The sequence below is a fragment of the Martes martes genome (genome assembly GCF_963455335.1).
Source record: "Martes martes genome assembly, chromosome: 7".
Taxonomy (NCBI): domain Eukaryota; kingdom Metazoa; phylum Chordata; class Mammalia; order Carnivora; family Mustelidae; genus Martes; species Martes martes.
Genome location: NC_137894.1, coordinates 146,253,545 through 146,268,291, shown reverse-complemented (window position 1 = coordinate 146,268,291; position 14,747 = coordinate 146,253,545). Strand labels below are relative to the sequence as shown.

The 14,747-nt window shown below is 40.8% G+C and overlaps 1 protein-coding gene across 1 annotated transcript; it reads right to left on the bottom strand.

Moving 5' to 3' along the window:
* Positions 1-1,777: 1,777 nt before the first annotated feature.
* On the bottom strand, positions 1,778-3,955 carry LOC308346758 (disintegrin and metalloproteinase domain-containing protein 29-like; the record flags this gene model as incomplete). Its single annotated transcript, XM_080809783.1, has 1 exon — positions 1,778-3,955. One exon carries the CDS (start codon positions 3,953-3,955, stop codon positions 1,778-1,780), a length of 2,178 nt encoding a protein of 725 aa, XP_080665909.1.
* Positions 3,956-14,747: the final 10,792 nt, after the last annotated feature.

Genomic DNA, 14,747 nt, shown 5'->3' with positions numbered 1-14,747 from the left:
AAAATGGACCAGAGGATCTTAAATGTAGACAGAATGTAAGAAATTGGAAGGAAACTCAAAGATAGGACATCAAAATATATTTGAGGAAGACAGGATAAGTTTCAAATAATGCATACAAAACAGCACAAGTTATAGGTATTCAGTAAATCAGTGGGAACAAATATTGCCATAGGCTAAATGTGGTTTTCCGTGCATGCTGGGAGAAGCACAAAGCCTTATATTTGTGGGATTTTTAAAAATTATTTCAATTGGGGCGCCTGGGTGGCTCAGTGGGTTAAAGCCTCTGCTTTCGGCTCAGGCCATGGTCCCAGGGTCCTGGGATCGAGCCCCGCATCGGGCTCTCTGCTCAGCAGGGAGCCTGCTTCCCTCTCTCTCTCTGCCTGCCTCTCTGCCTACTTGTGATCTCTGTCTGCCAAATAAATAAAATATTTAAAAAAAATATTTCAAATACTCTATGATATACCTGTATTGCATGAGGAGAAAAAAGGCATTATAATTATATGACAATTTAAAATATTTTTTATTCCTTTATACATTTTTTTGCGCTACTTAAGTGGTGTTTTATTAGTTGGACTTTCAAATGCTGAGGTCAGAATTGAAGCCAAGGAGCAGATGTTGGCTGAATAATGATATTGAAGCCACACTTCAAGGATTTTATACTTCATCTGAAAAATTTAAGTCTTCATATAATGGTTAGAATTCCTCTGGATACAGTGCCACTTTCCTTTTTTTATTTTTTTTTAATTTCTTTTCAGTGTTCAAGAGTTCATTGTGTGTGTCCCACACCCAGTGCTCCATGCAATATATGTCCTCCACAATACCCACCAGCAAGCTCACCCAACCTCCCACCCCACTGCACTCCAAAACCTTCAGTTAGTTCCTCAGAGTCCACAGTCTCTCATGGTTCATCTCCCCCTCCAATTTTATCCTTATTAATTATACACTACAATCTAAAATAATAGTGCACTGAAAATCATTTAGATACACATAGAATGGCTTTCCACCCCAGAGTATTGCTCTGAAGAATGGCATTTGTTATTAACCATGATCCACCTACAGTCACTGTTCAACTCCTTGAAATGCAAACTAAGAGGGAAGGGAGGGATTAACTTTCATAAGGCTCCAAATGGATGCCAGAGTCATCAGTGGGCACTTCTGTCTACCTTTCTGATTGATTTCATGGGACACAACGTTCAGGATCATGGTCACAGTCTCCTGAATTCAGAAACATACTCTCCATGGTAGCATAGCTTGCAGTAGGTTGGATCACACCCCAGTCACCCTCCCCTACTGCCCAGAGGCACCCCAGTGTGAGATAGGCAGCAGGGTTGGGGAGTAGCCCTATATCACCCTGAACACAGTTTGGACTGGAGAAGGAGAGATTACCTAGAAAATGAGAAAACCTCAGTGTTCAAGAGCACTGTTTTGCAGAAACATCATGAATTTTTCCCCTGCAGGAGTTTGTAGCAACTTCCCTTAATTCTGCATCCAGGAATCTCAGCTCAAGTCCCAGCCCCTCATTCAGGTACTCAGTACAGTGTCTCAGGTTCATTGGAGGCCTTACAGGCTGACAAAAATAAGGAGACAAGACCACCATGCACTTTTCAAAGTTTACTTCAGAGTGCTGGTCAGTGACCTATCACAGACTTAGTGTGAGAATCGGGTGATATGTGTTAGTAAAACTGTGTCTACTGCAGACCCCTGGAAACGTGGATGTCAGCTTTGCCACCTCCTTTGGATGGATTCCCTATTGTTGTTCAGGGGTCGGGAGAATGACTTATGGATTGGCTTTATGAGCTATCTCTTCTGCAACTGTAATTGTCTTGATAGTTCTTACATTGGTGGCGACACCTATGAGGAGCGAAGCTATTAAAGCATAAATGCGACCGAAGACCACTCTCAGATATATCACCGATTCATGACTTTGTTGGATTGACCGCATTCTTCTTGGAGGGTTTCCACTGTCTATACTTCCTCCTTTACCTCGCAATTCACAGAATGGTGGATCCCAGCCTACATGGCAATGGCAGTTCCTGTTATTGTTGCAAATTCCCCTGCGATGGCATTTCTCAGGGAAACAGTCATAATTTATTTCACCTATAGTACCGTTGCAGGCAGAATTATCACAGAACTTTCCATGACCACAGGGAGTACCAGGTCTCACATGACCAACATCAGTTGTTCCTGTGGAGCGATGTGTGTCCAATCCCCAACACCAGACACCTGAAATCTTAGACTGATGGAAGCCCACATGTTCTTGCAACTGAGGGAGATGAGTGACATTGGTACACTGCAGCCTTCCACACTTGACATCTTGGTCCCCACAACGAATAAATTTTCTGGCTGCAAACTCTCTTTTACAGTGTCCAAATCGGTGGCCTTTTTTATTAATTCGGTAGCAGGCACCTGGCCCTTCCACAGTGTTTGCACCAAAGATTTCTTTGCAGTGCATGGTACGGTCAGTGCAGTTTCCATGATAGCAGTAGCCTTCTTCAGTGCAGGGGGTTCCATCTTGCATGTAGAAATTATCAGGACACTCAGAAGATCCCCCTTTGCAATACTCTGGAAGGTCACAGATATTTCGGATTGGTCTACAGAGTGTCCCAACAGCAGAGAAGGTGCAGTTCGTACAGCACAGTCCTTTATCACAGAGAAATGTAGTTTCAAGTTTGCAGTTGTTACCACAGCAGGGGTTGCTGGCACACTGCTTGATGGAGCCACAGTCACACTGCTCCTTCTCCTCTACTATGGAGTTTCCACAGCGTATATGTGTCAGGCTTGTATTAAAGAATATCACATCATCATTGAATAGGCAATGCTTGTTAACACTCAGAATGTTTTGTAAGTGCACAAAAGAGCAGTTACTGAAGGAATCTGTCAACACAGGGTATCTGTACATGATGCAGCTGGACCTCCTCTGGCAACTGCACTCAGGATTATCAAAATGCAGACCAATGGACCTTGCACAGTATTGGGAAGTTATCACAGCTAACAATAAATAATGCCTTCCCAGGTGACCAACCATATGTAGGCATCGAGGAGAGCATAAACTGAAGGCTGCAGGATCATTTTGATAGTCTTGTGGTCCTTCTTTAACCACAACAAAGGATGAACTAGGATTTATGATTCTGAACAAGTAAGCCTCATGAAATCTGTGGTATGGACCAGATGGCAATCTATAATCATTCATGTTGACTGGATCTCTTACATCGAATATTAGGACTGCAGTAAGATGGAACTTTATATCAAGACCTTTATATATTGAGTCCATTAAACTAACCATATCTATCAGAAACTTTGCACATGTTGTTACATTATTATATAAACGATATACTGAATTGGAACTTTGAGCAAATCCTTTGATCATGGATTTATGGGAAGAAAAGATCCTATTACTGACCCTGGAGCCTGGAATGGCAATTTCTTGAGGGAACAAGGGGTCCATATCCTGCTTATATCCCAGTTTATAGGTAGGTCCCGTCGCATTTGTGTCTGCCACTATCTGAGAAACAATGTGCTCAAAACTTTGGGAATTGCTGAGGGGTCTGATTTCATAAGCAAGGTCATCCAACTTCATGATACCTTCAAGACCCCCATAGCATGTGTCCACGGTGACCATGGAAAGAGGAATCTCCTCCAGGTAGCCGACGTAGTAACAGTCTGGAGGGATGAAGGGATAGTCCATCTGCAATGCTCCTTGGTCGTCCTGAGTCATCATCAGCAGATGTCTGGACCAGAACAGTTTCTTGCGCCGCATGTGGATAACGTGCCTCTTGCCCCCAAAATGCAGACTGTAGGACAACCAGCCTGGCATCTGAACACCTTTGCCATGGTACATCTCCTTCCTGGGAATGACCACCTCAGAGGAGATGTAGCGCCATGAGGGATGGCCTTGAGAACCCTGGGCAGGAGCCAGCCCTGCCCAGAGAGCAAGCAGCAAGAGGAGTGCCTTCATGGTGACCTGACCTGCCAGACTCAGGCACCTGCTCAGGGATATCTGTCAGTGAGAATGGATCAAGGGAAGATCCTCAGTGAGGGCCTGGCCTAGAGCATCTGACAGGACAGAAGGCTGCTTCAGGCTACCAGCACCCCACACCTGGGGGCCACCTGTGGGGATGAGGTCACAGTCACAGGGTGTGGCAGTGGGTGGGCCTGCACATCAGTTCAGCTGTGGTGGATGTGCGAGAGATGAGTGGGCCATGTGCATGAGTGCTCACATGGACATGGGAAGTGTGTTGGGCCCAGAGGCACCCCTGTTTTCATCACGTTTAATCTTTTCTCCAGATACTTGAATACAAGACATACAGTTATAATGCAACTCACTCCTTTAGCAGTTCCATCTCCTGTGGTACTGCTGGGTCCACTTTTTATGGATTACCCCCATCATTCACCATGGAGACCACTCCTTTCTACTTTGTTGGCATGTCGAGGTAGACATTGCAAATTTTACTTTATAGGCATTGAAGACAATGGCTTTGTAACATTACTTGTATTATCCTGGTTTGCCATTCATTGGCAAGTGATTTGATCTTTTTGGTTTTTTATTTTGAATCTTCCTTTGAGCTTACTGAGTAAAATACTCTCCAGTACTCCATGATGATAGGTTAGTTAAGAGTTTGTTTTCTCACACCAGCTGGTGAGAAAAGAAAGTACTGCTGACCACAGGTAAGACTGAAGTTTTCTTGCCTCTAATCCTCTACTGTGTGTAAGGTCCTACTTAATCAGAGGGAGCCATTTTGTTGTTTATGCAGTAAACTTAGATTGACCCTGCCCCTCCCAGAGGAACTTACTTGCAAAGTCCAGATACAAGGGCGAGTCAGGCCAGGTAGAGACATCCAATCAGTGGGGCACACATATATCTACTAGGGTGAATTGTAATTCAATTGGCTGTACGTGTGTGACCTAACATGACTGTGCAGTTTTCTCTGTGTATTGCAATCTCATTGGCCACCTGTGTATAGCCCGGCTAAACTACCTCTATAAAAGTTAGTCTGTGAGGCTGGGAGGGGTCGCCTCTTTGCAAGAGACGGACCTGACTGGTCAGTTTGATTCTCCATGCTTGGCCCGAAACAAAGCTTTGCTTGACCTTCGCTTTGAATCAGTCTCGCTCCTTTGATTACGGACCTGAACACTGTGGTTTGTTCCTGTACTTTGGCAGCATATATGGTTCCCTTCACAGCTGAAGGCTCAGGGGGACTGAGGTAACTTTTTGTAGTTGGCATCATTTAGCCTGGGTGTGAACCAGAAGTGTTGCCAACCACTGTATTCCCTTCTTTGATCATCTACTCTAAACCCTCTTTAAAATCCCCTGGGTCAGGCAGCAAAATCTCACTGTTGGTTTTTGAAGAAGAGTGTGACTTTTGCCCAAGTGGCTGGCCTCCTGAATAAAGCTCACATTCCTTTCCAATCAAAACTCATCTCTTGTATACTGGCCTTTTCAACAATGGGAAGCTGAATTTGGGTTTAGATAACAATAAATCAGAGAGTGAAATGACAGTTTCCAGAGGCTTATGGGAGGGCCAGTGGAGAGTTGCATCTCAAGGGGTATAACTGTCTGTCATGCAAGATGATTAAGTTCTAGATGTGTCCTCCAAAACTCTGTACCTGTAATTAACAATACTGTGCTGTATAGTTAAAATGTTGTTAAGAGGGTAACTCTCATGTTTAGTGAGATCTTAGCATAATACAAATGTGAAAATGTGAAAGACAGAAATTCTGCTTCTCTCATGACAGCTTTCTGAGCTCCATGGACATGCACTCTATTGAAAATGTGAAAATAATTACTACAAACTACTTACATATTTTGGATACTAGCCATTTATCAGGTACAGCATTTGCAAATATATTCATCCATTTCATAGTTTTTTTTAATAGTTTTGTGGATTATTTCCTTTGCTGTGCAAAACTTGTTTGTTGGTTGGTTGGTTTTTGGATTAAATACAAAAGTTTAGTTTCGCTTTGGTTTTCCTTGCTTCTGGAGACATACCTAGAAAGAATATGGAAGATGTCGAAGATGTTATTGCCTGTGTTCTCCATTAGGATTTTGGTGTTTTCCTATCTCACATTTAGGTCTTTCATCCATTTTGAATTTATTCTTCTGTATGGTATAAAAAAGTGGTCCAGTTTCATTCTTCTGCATATTGCTGTCCATTTTCACCAACTTTTTTGTTTGTTTGTTTGTTTTGTTTTGTTTTGTAAGATTTTTATTTATGTATTTGACAGAGACACAGCGAGAGAGGGAACACAAGCAGAGGGAGCACAGGTTTCATTTTTAAGTGACTGTGTTCCACCCCCGTTGGATATTCTCTCCCACATTGTTGAAGATTAATTGACCATATAGTTGTGGGTCCAATTCTGAGTACTTTCTTCTGTTCTGTTGATCTATGTGTCTCTTTCTGTGCCAGTATCATACTGTCTTGATAATGACACCTTTGTAATAAAACTTGAAATCCAGAATAATGATCCTCAAGATTTGCTTTTATTTTTCAGGTTTTCTTTGGCTACTTGGGGTCTTTTTTGGTTGCACACAAACTGTGAGATTTTTTGGTCAGTGCTGTGAAAAAAACTGATACTATATTTATAGAGATTTCATGGAATCTGCAGATTGCCTTGAGTAGTTTATCTATTTATTTATTTATTTATTTTTGTATTCATGTATGTATGTATGTATTTCTAAAGATTTTATTTATTTCTGTGAAAGAGGAAGAGTGCATGAGAAGGGCAGAGGTGCAGAGGGAGAGGAAGAAGCAAGCAGGGAGTCCAAGGTGTGAGTCATTTCCAGCATTTTGAGATCATGACACGAGTCAGGGGCAGACACTTAACTGACTGAGTATCCCAGATGCCCCAGGTAATATAGGCATTTTAATAATATTTTTTCTTTCAATCTGTGAGTGTGGGGAATATTTCTCCATTTCTTTGTGTCCTCTTCAATTTTTTTCATCAGTGTTTTATAGTTTTCAGAGTATAGGTCTTTTACCTCATCAGTTAGTTCTATTCCTAAGTATCTTACTGTTTCTGGTGTAATTATAAATGGTATTGATTCCTTGATTTCATGTTCTATTCTTCATTACTTGTGCATAGAAATGCAAATGAGCTCTGTAAGTTGATTTGTATCCTGTGACTTTACTGAACTCATTTTCCAGTTCTAGCAATTTGTTTTGGTTGAGTCTTTTGAGTTTTCTATATAGAGTATAATACTGAACTCCAAAAACTAAATAATCTAATTTAAAAATTGACAGAAAACATGAGTAGACATCTGTCCAAAGAAAACTTACATATGGTCAACAGACACTTGGAAACATACTCACCTCTTGGCATCATGAAAATAAAAATCAAAACCATGATGAGATATCATCTCACATCTGTCAGAATGGCTAAAATCAACAACAGAGGAAGATAACACGTATTGGGGAAAATGCAGAGAAAGGAGAAAATTCATGGAACGTTGATGGGAATAGAACTGTTGCAGTCACTGTGGAAGACACTATGGAAATTTCTCAGCATGTCAACAATGCTCTATGACCAAGCAATCACACTGTGGGTATTTATCCAAAGAGTACAGAAATACTAATTCAAGGGAAACTTGCACCCTCATGTTTATGGCAGCATTATCTATAATAGCCAAACTATAGAAACATTCCAAGTGTCCATCAACACATGATTGGATTCAGAAGACAGAATGGAATATACACAATGGTACATATATACAATGGAATAGTCATTAAAAAGAACGAAATTTTGACATTTGTAACAACATGGATAGAGCTAGACAGCATTATCCTAAATGAAATAAATCAGTCAGAGAAATACAAATACCAGCTGGGTTCACTAATATGTAGAATTTAATAAACAAAACAAATGAGAAAAGGTACAAAAAGAGAGAGAGGTAAACCAAGAAACAGACTATTAACTATAGAGAACAAACAGGATTACCAGAGAAGAAGCGGGTAGGGGGATGGGTTAAATAAGTTTTGGGGAATAGGGAGTGCACTTGTGATGAACAGCAGGGGTTGTGTGGAACTGCTGAAACACTATATTGTATATCTGAAACTAATATTACACTGTATGATAATGAAAGGGATTTTGAATATAAACCTATATATATATATATATATATATATATATATATATATATATATACACACACACACAGTGTCTGGAAATAGCCTTGGTGGCATACAGCACATGAAAGGGTTTAATCCAGGTTGAGGGGCAAGATGGTGGAGAAGTAGGAGACTCTGTTTCAATGGCTTCCCTAAATTGAGCTAAATATCTACCAGAACACTCTGAACACCCATGAAATCAGCCTGAGATGTAAGATTATACACTTCTATATCTCCACTGGGGCAGAAGACTTCAGTGGACAGGTAACATGGAGTGGGAATGCTAGGACTGATATTGGAGGATAAACAGATGGGGAAGGGAGCCACCAGAAATGACCTATTGGAAAGTAATACCCCAATATAAAAGTGCCCTGTGATTGGGGACGAGCATTAACTTAGACTCTGGTTAAAAACACTCAAAAAGGGGTGCCTGGGTGGCTCAGTGGGTTAAAGCCTCTGCCTTTGGCTCAGGTCATGATCCCGGGGTCCTAGGATCGAGCCTCATGTCAGGCTCTCTGCTCAGCAGGGAACATGCTTCCACCTCTCTCTCTCTCTGCCTGCCTCTCTGCCTACTTGTGGTCTCTGTCTGTCAAATAAATAAATAAACTTTTTTTTTTTTTAAAAAAAAAGCACTCAAAAAGAGCAAAAGTTTTTAAGGGGCAACTGGTGGAATTGGGTGGTCATGGCCATGGGCCTAAGCCCATAGACACGGGATGGTCACCACTGGCAACCACCCATGCCAGAGATAGTCTGGTGGGGGGTGTCCAGTCTGTGGTCCTTGAGTCCACAGCTTTCAACTGCTTGCACCACTGCTTGGGCTGGGCACACTCCTGCCTGTGCTTGAGAGATCCTGGTGTGAACACAAGTTGGGATCCTTCAGGCCACAGCCTTCCATGGCCCATGCAACCATGAGGTCTGAGCGCACTCCCACTCATGCCTGAGAGAACATGGTGCAAACTCTGGTCAGGATCCCTTGGCCTGTATCTTTCCATGGCCTGTGCCTCTGCTAGGTGTGAGCATACCAGGTGTGCACATGGAACCCAGACAACAGTTCAGGCAATGGCAGTCACCCAGGTTTGGACCCCCCCAGACAAATATCGCTCATGGTTTTAGTGGCACGGGGGTGCAGAGACAAGTGGGGGCCTCAGGCAACCCCTGAGACAGTGGCTGGGGGTGCACATCACCTGTGGGAGGCTGCAATGTTCAGCAGAGTTTACAAAGGGGGAGTCTTTGTGTGCTGGACACTGAAAAGGAAGCAGACTAAGGCTTCCCTCTTTGGCGGAGGTCTGAGCGCAGACAAATTCTTTGCTCTGACCCTCTGAAAAACTGAAAAGACACCAAAGACCAAAAACCTCCAGATAGGAAAAGCCTGAAAAACCAGTTTCCACAGAGCCAAGCTCCTTGATGAGAGCAGGGCGACTCATCCCAAGCAGGACTGACCTAAAAACAATTCTGTAGGCCCCGCCCCCAGAAGACAAGCCAAAAGAACAAGGGGACAACTACCACAGAGTTCCCATAAAACTGTAAAACCCCAACATTAGGGGAAAACAATATATTAAGCTCCCAGTATTGCCCCCAAACCTGTATAATTCATAGATGCAACATTTTTCTTTTTTTTTTATTTGTTCTCACCATTCTTGTTCTATTAATTTTTTTTTACCTACTTACCTTTACAACTAGGGGTTTAATAAAACATATTCCATAATAACTTTTAACTTGAATTTTTCATACATATACCTGTGTTTCTTTTTCTTTTTTTTTAATACATATAGAGATAAGCTTCAAGATCATCCTCTTTTCCCTATTCAATACTACCCCTATATATAAACCAGTTTTGATTTCCTTAAATCCCTGTAAAGTTGAGTCATTCAACAAAGATAACAATATTCTTCCAGAACAAACCAGAATAACCTTCCTGACCCAAATAGAGGGTTTATAACCATCTTCCCATCATATTGTTCTGTAAGTGTTTCTGTGTATTTGCTTTGTTTTTGTACCATAGAAATGTTATTCTAGGGGTTCATTTTGGGTGGGTTTTTCTTTTTCTTTTTTCTTGTCTTTGACTTTTTTTCTCTCTTTTTGTTTGTTTGTTTTTGTTTATGTACCTTATAAATCTTACATTTGGGGCTCATTTTGGCTGGGTTTTCTCTTTTTTTTTTTCCTTTTCTCTCTCTTTTTTCTTTTTTCTTTCTTTTTTTGTGGTAACTTCCAATTGCTCTGAAACATTCCAGGGTGCACCTTGCCCACACAGTGGTCCATATATTCAGCTATACATCCCCTCAACGACCTCTCACCAAAAGGAGTAAAAGGAGGAGCACCCAACAGAGGAAAAAATTCAGAGACTGTGCCCTCTACCACAGAACTATAGGATATGGACATAAACGGTATGTTGGAAAGGGATTCAGAATAACAATTATACAGGCAATGGTTAGATTGGAGAAGACCATTAGTGACAACATATAAACTCTAAGGATGGAAGTGAGGGCTGATCTGGCAGTACTAAAAAATGCTATCAGTGATATCCAATCTAATCTAAATACTCTAACAGCTAACGTAACTGAGGCAGAAGATAGTTAGTGACCTAGGAAACAAACTGATAGAGAAGAATGAGCAGGAGAAGGGTTGGAACAAACAGATTAGAAATCATGAAAACAGTATTAGGGAAATAAATGACACCATGAAACGTTCCAAAGTCAGAATTATTGGGATCCCTGAGGGGTGGAGAAAGAGAAAAGAATAGAATATAGTAAAACAAATTCTGGATGAAAATTTCCCTAGTCTGGGGAATGGAACAAGCATTCATGACCTAGAGGCAGAAAGGAAAAACCAAGATAAACAAATCTAGAAAGACCTCCAGACAGTTGTGAAATTCATGAAACATAATTTTAGACAAGAGGTCCTAAGGGCAACTAGGGAGAAGATATTCTGTATGCATAGAGGAGGGCCTATCAGAATAACATCAGACCTGTCCACAGAAACCTGGCAAACAAGAAAGGGCTGGCAAGACATATTCAGGGCACTAAGTGAGAAGAACATGCCATAAAAAACACTTTATCCAGCAAGGCTAACATTCAAAATGGATGGAGAGATAAAGAGCTTCTATAATTGGCAAGGTTTAAAAGAGTATATGACCACCAAGCCAGCACTACAAGAAATATTAAGGGGGGGTTCTATAAAAGAAGGAAGAACCCAAGAGTGACACAGAACAGAAATGTACAGAGACACAATCTTTAGAAACAAGGAATTCACAGGCAAAATGATGTCGATAAAAACTTACCTTTCAATAATCACCCTCAATGTAAAAGGCCTAAATGCTCCCATAAAATGTCACAAGGTTGCAGACTGTATAAAAAGAAAGGACCCGCCCATACATTGTCTACAAAAGACCCATGTTGAAGCTAAAGGTACATCCAGACTGAAAGTGAAGGGATGGAGAAGCATCTTTCATGCCAAAGGACCTCAAAAGAAAGTTGGGGTAGTGATTCTGATATCAGATAAATTAGATTTAAAGATGAAGACTGTAGACAGAGATACAGAAGGACACTACATAATTCTTAAAGGGTATTTCCACCAAGAAGACCTAATAACAGTAAATATTTATGCCCCCAATATGGGAGTAGCCAACTGTTAATCAACCTAAAGAACAATACGGATATAAACACATTGATTTTAGGGGATTTTAACACATCACTCTCAGCAATAGACAGATCATCTCAGCAGAAAATCAATAGAAAAACAAGACCCTTTAATGATCCATTGGACCAGATGAACCTCATAAATATATACAGAATATTTAACACTAAAACAACAGAATACTCATTCATCTCAAGTGCACAAAGAACTTTCCTGAGAATAGACCACGAACTGGATCACAAATCAGGGATCAAATGATACCAAAAGACTGAGATTTTTCCCTGCATATTCCCACACCACAATGCTTTGAAACTGGAACTCAATGACAAAAAAAAGTTTGGAAGGAATTCGAAGACCTGGAAGCTAAAGACCACCTTGTTTATGAATGTTTCAGTCAACCAGGAAATCAAAGAACATAAACAATTCATGGAAAACAATGAGAATGAAGACACTTTGGTCCAAAACCTATGGGATACAGCAAAGGAAGTCCTAAGGGAGAAACACATAGCCATCCAAGTCTCCCTCAAAGAAACTGAAAAATCCAGAATACAACAGCTGTATTGAACTGGAAATCAACAACAAATTAAGCCAACTCCACATACAAGAAAGGAAACAACCAAGACTAGAGCAGAGATCAATGAGGTAGAAACCAGAGATACAGTAGAACACATCAATGAAACTAGAAGCTGGGTTTTTGAAAGAATCAATAAGATCAATAAACCACTGGCTAAACTAATAAGAAAGAAAAGAGAGAGGACCCAAATTGATAAAATTATTAATAAAAAGGGAGCGATCATGACTAACACCAAGGAAATAGAAACAATCATCAGAAGGTATTATCAACAGTTATATGACAATAATTAACCTAGAAGAAATGGATGCATTCATGGAAACCTATAAATTGCCAAAACTGAATCAGGAAGAAATTTACAACCTGAATAGACCAATAAATCTAGTAACGAGATTGAAGCTGTGGTCAAAAACCTCCCAAAGAGATAAACTTTAAGGTAAACCTCTTTCCCCAGGCAATACTGCCCCTATATATAAACCAGTTTTAATCCTTCTTTATCTCAGGGAAGTCGAGTCCTTGAACAAAGATATCAAGATACACCAAGGAAGAATCAAAAAAACCTTCTTTGCCCACACTCAGAATTTATAACGACCCTCCCATATTTATCATCTGTCAGTGTTTCTGTGTATTTGCTTTTGTTCTAGTATTAAATAAATCTGATACTTTGGGTACGTTTTGGCTGGGTTCTTTTATTTTTTGTCATTTACTTTTGTTGATTTTTTTTTTGAGATGCTTAACCTTTATTAAAGGGAGCCAGGCTGGGGACAGAGTGAAGGAAATATCCAGGGAGCCGCAGCAGCTCCAGCAGTTGGAGATCTTCTGCTTCTAATTCCTAAGCACAAAATAGGCTTTTTTAAAAATATTTTATTTCTTTTCAGCGTAACAGTATTCATTTTTTTTGCACCACACCCAGTGCTCCATGCAATCCGTGCCCTCCCTAATATCCACCACCTGGTTCCCCCAACCCCCCACCCCCAGCCCCTTCAAAATCCGCAGGCTATTTTTCAGAGCTCATAGTCTCTCATGGTTCACCTCCCCTTCCGATTTCCCTCAACTCCCTTCTCCTCTCCATCTACCCTTGTCCTCTATATTTTTTGTTATGCTCCACAAATAAGTGAAACCATATGATACTTGACTCTCTCTGCTTGACTTATTTCACTCAGCATAATCTCTTCCAGTCCTGTCCATGTTGCTACAAAAGTTGGGTATTCGTCCTTTCTGATGGAGGCATCATACTCCATAGTGTATATGGACCACATCTTCCTTATCCATTCATCCGTTGAAGGGCATCTTGGTTCTTTCCACAGTTTGGCGACCGTGGCCATTGCTGCTATAAACATTGGGGTACAGATGGCCCTTCTTTTCACTACATCTGTATCTTTGGGGTAAATACCCAGCAGTGCAATTGCAGGGTCATAGGGAAGCTCTATTTTTAATTTCCTGAGGAATCTCCACACTGTTCTCCAAAGTGGCTGCACCAACTAATATTGTGACTTCTTATTGTAGAATACTGTTCCATTGTTGGATTCTGTTGGATTCTGTTCCATTCTGTTCCATTGTTGGGTTCTTAGTATGGTGCTATAGTAAATGGCATCAATTCTCTAATTTGCCTTCCTGTATTTTCGTTGTTAGTGTATAAGAAAGCCACTGATTTCTGTACATTGACTTTGTATCCTGCCACGTTACTGAATTGCTGTATGAGTTCTAGAATTTTGGGGGTGGAGTCTTTTGGATTTTCCATATAAAGAATCATGTCATCTGCGAAGAGAGAGAGTTTGACTTCTTACATGACAATTTGCATACCTTTTATTTCTCTTTGTTGTCTGATTGCTGTTGCTAGGACTTCTAATACTATGTTGAACAAGAGTGGTGAGTGGGCATCCTTGTCGTGTTCCTGATCTCAATGGGAAGTCTGCAAGCTTTTTCCCATTGAGGATGATATTTGCTGTGGGTCTTTCATAGATAGATTTGATGAAGTTCAGGAATGTTCCCTCTATCCCTATACTTTGAAGCATTTTAATCAGGAACGGATGCTGGATTTTGTCAAAAGCTTTTTCTGCATCAATTGAGAGGACCATGTGTTCCTTCTCTCTTCTCTTATTGATTTGTTCTATCACATTGATTGATTTGCGAATGTTGAACCAACCTTGTAACCCAGGGATGAATCCCACCTGGTCATGGTGTATAATCTTTTTAATGTGCTGTTGGATCCCGTTTGCTAGGATCTTGTTGAGAATCTTAGCATCCATATTCATCAGTGATATTGGTCTGAAATTCTCCTTGTTGGTAGGGTCTTTGCTTGGTTTGGGGATCAGGGTAATGCTGGCTTCATAAAAAGAGTCTGGAATTTTTCCTTCTGCTTCAATTTTTTGAAACAGCTTCAGGAGAATAGGTGTTATTTCTTCTTTGAAAGTTTGATAGAATTCCCTAGGGAATCCATC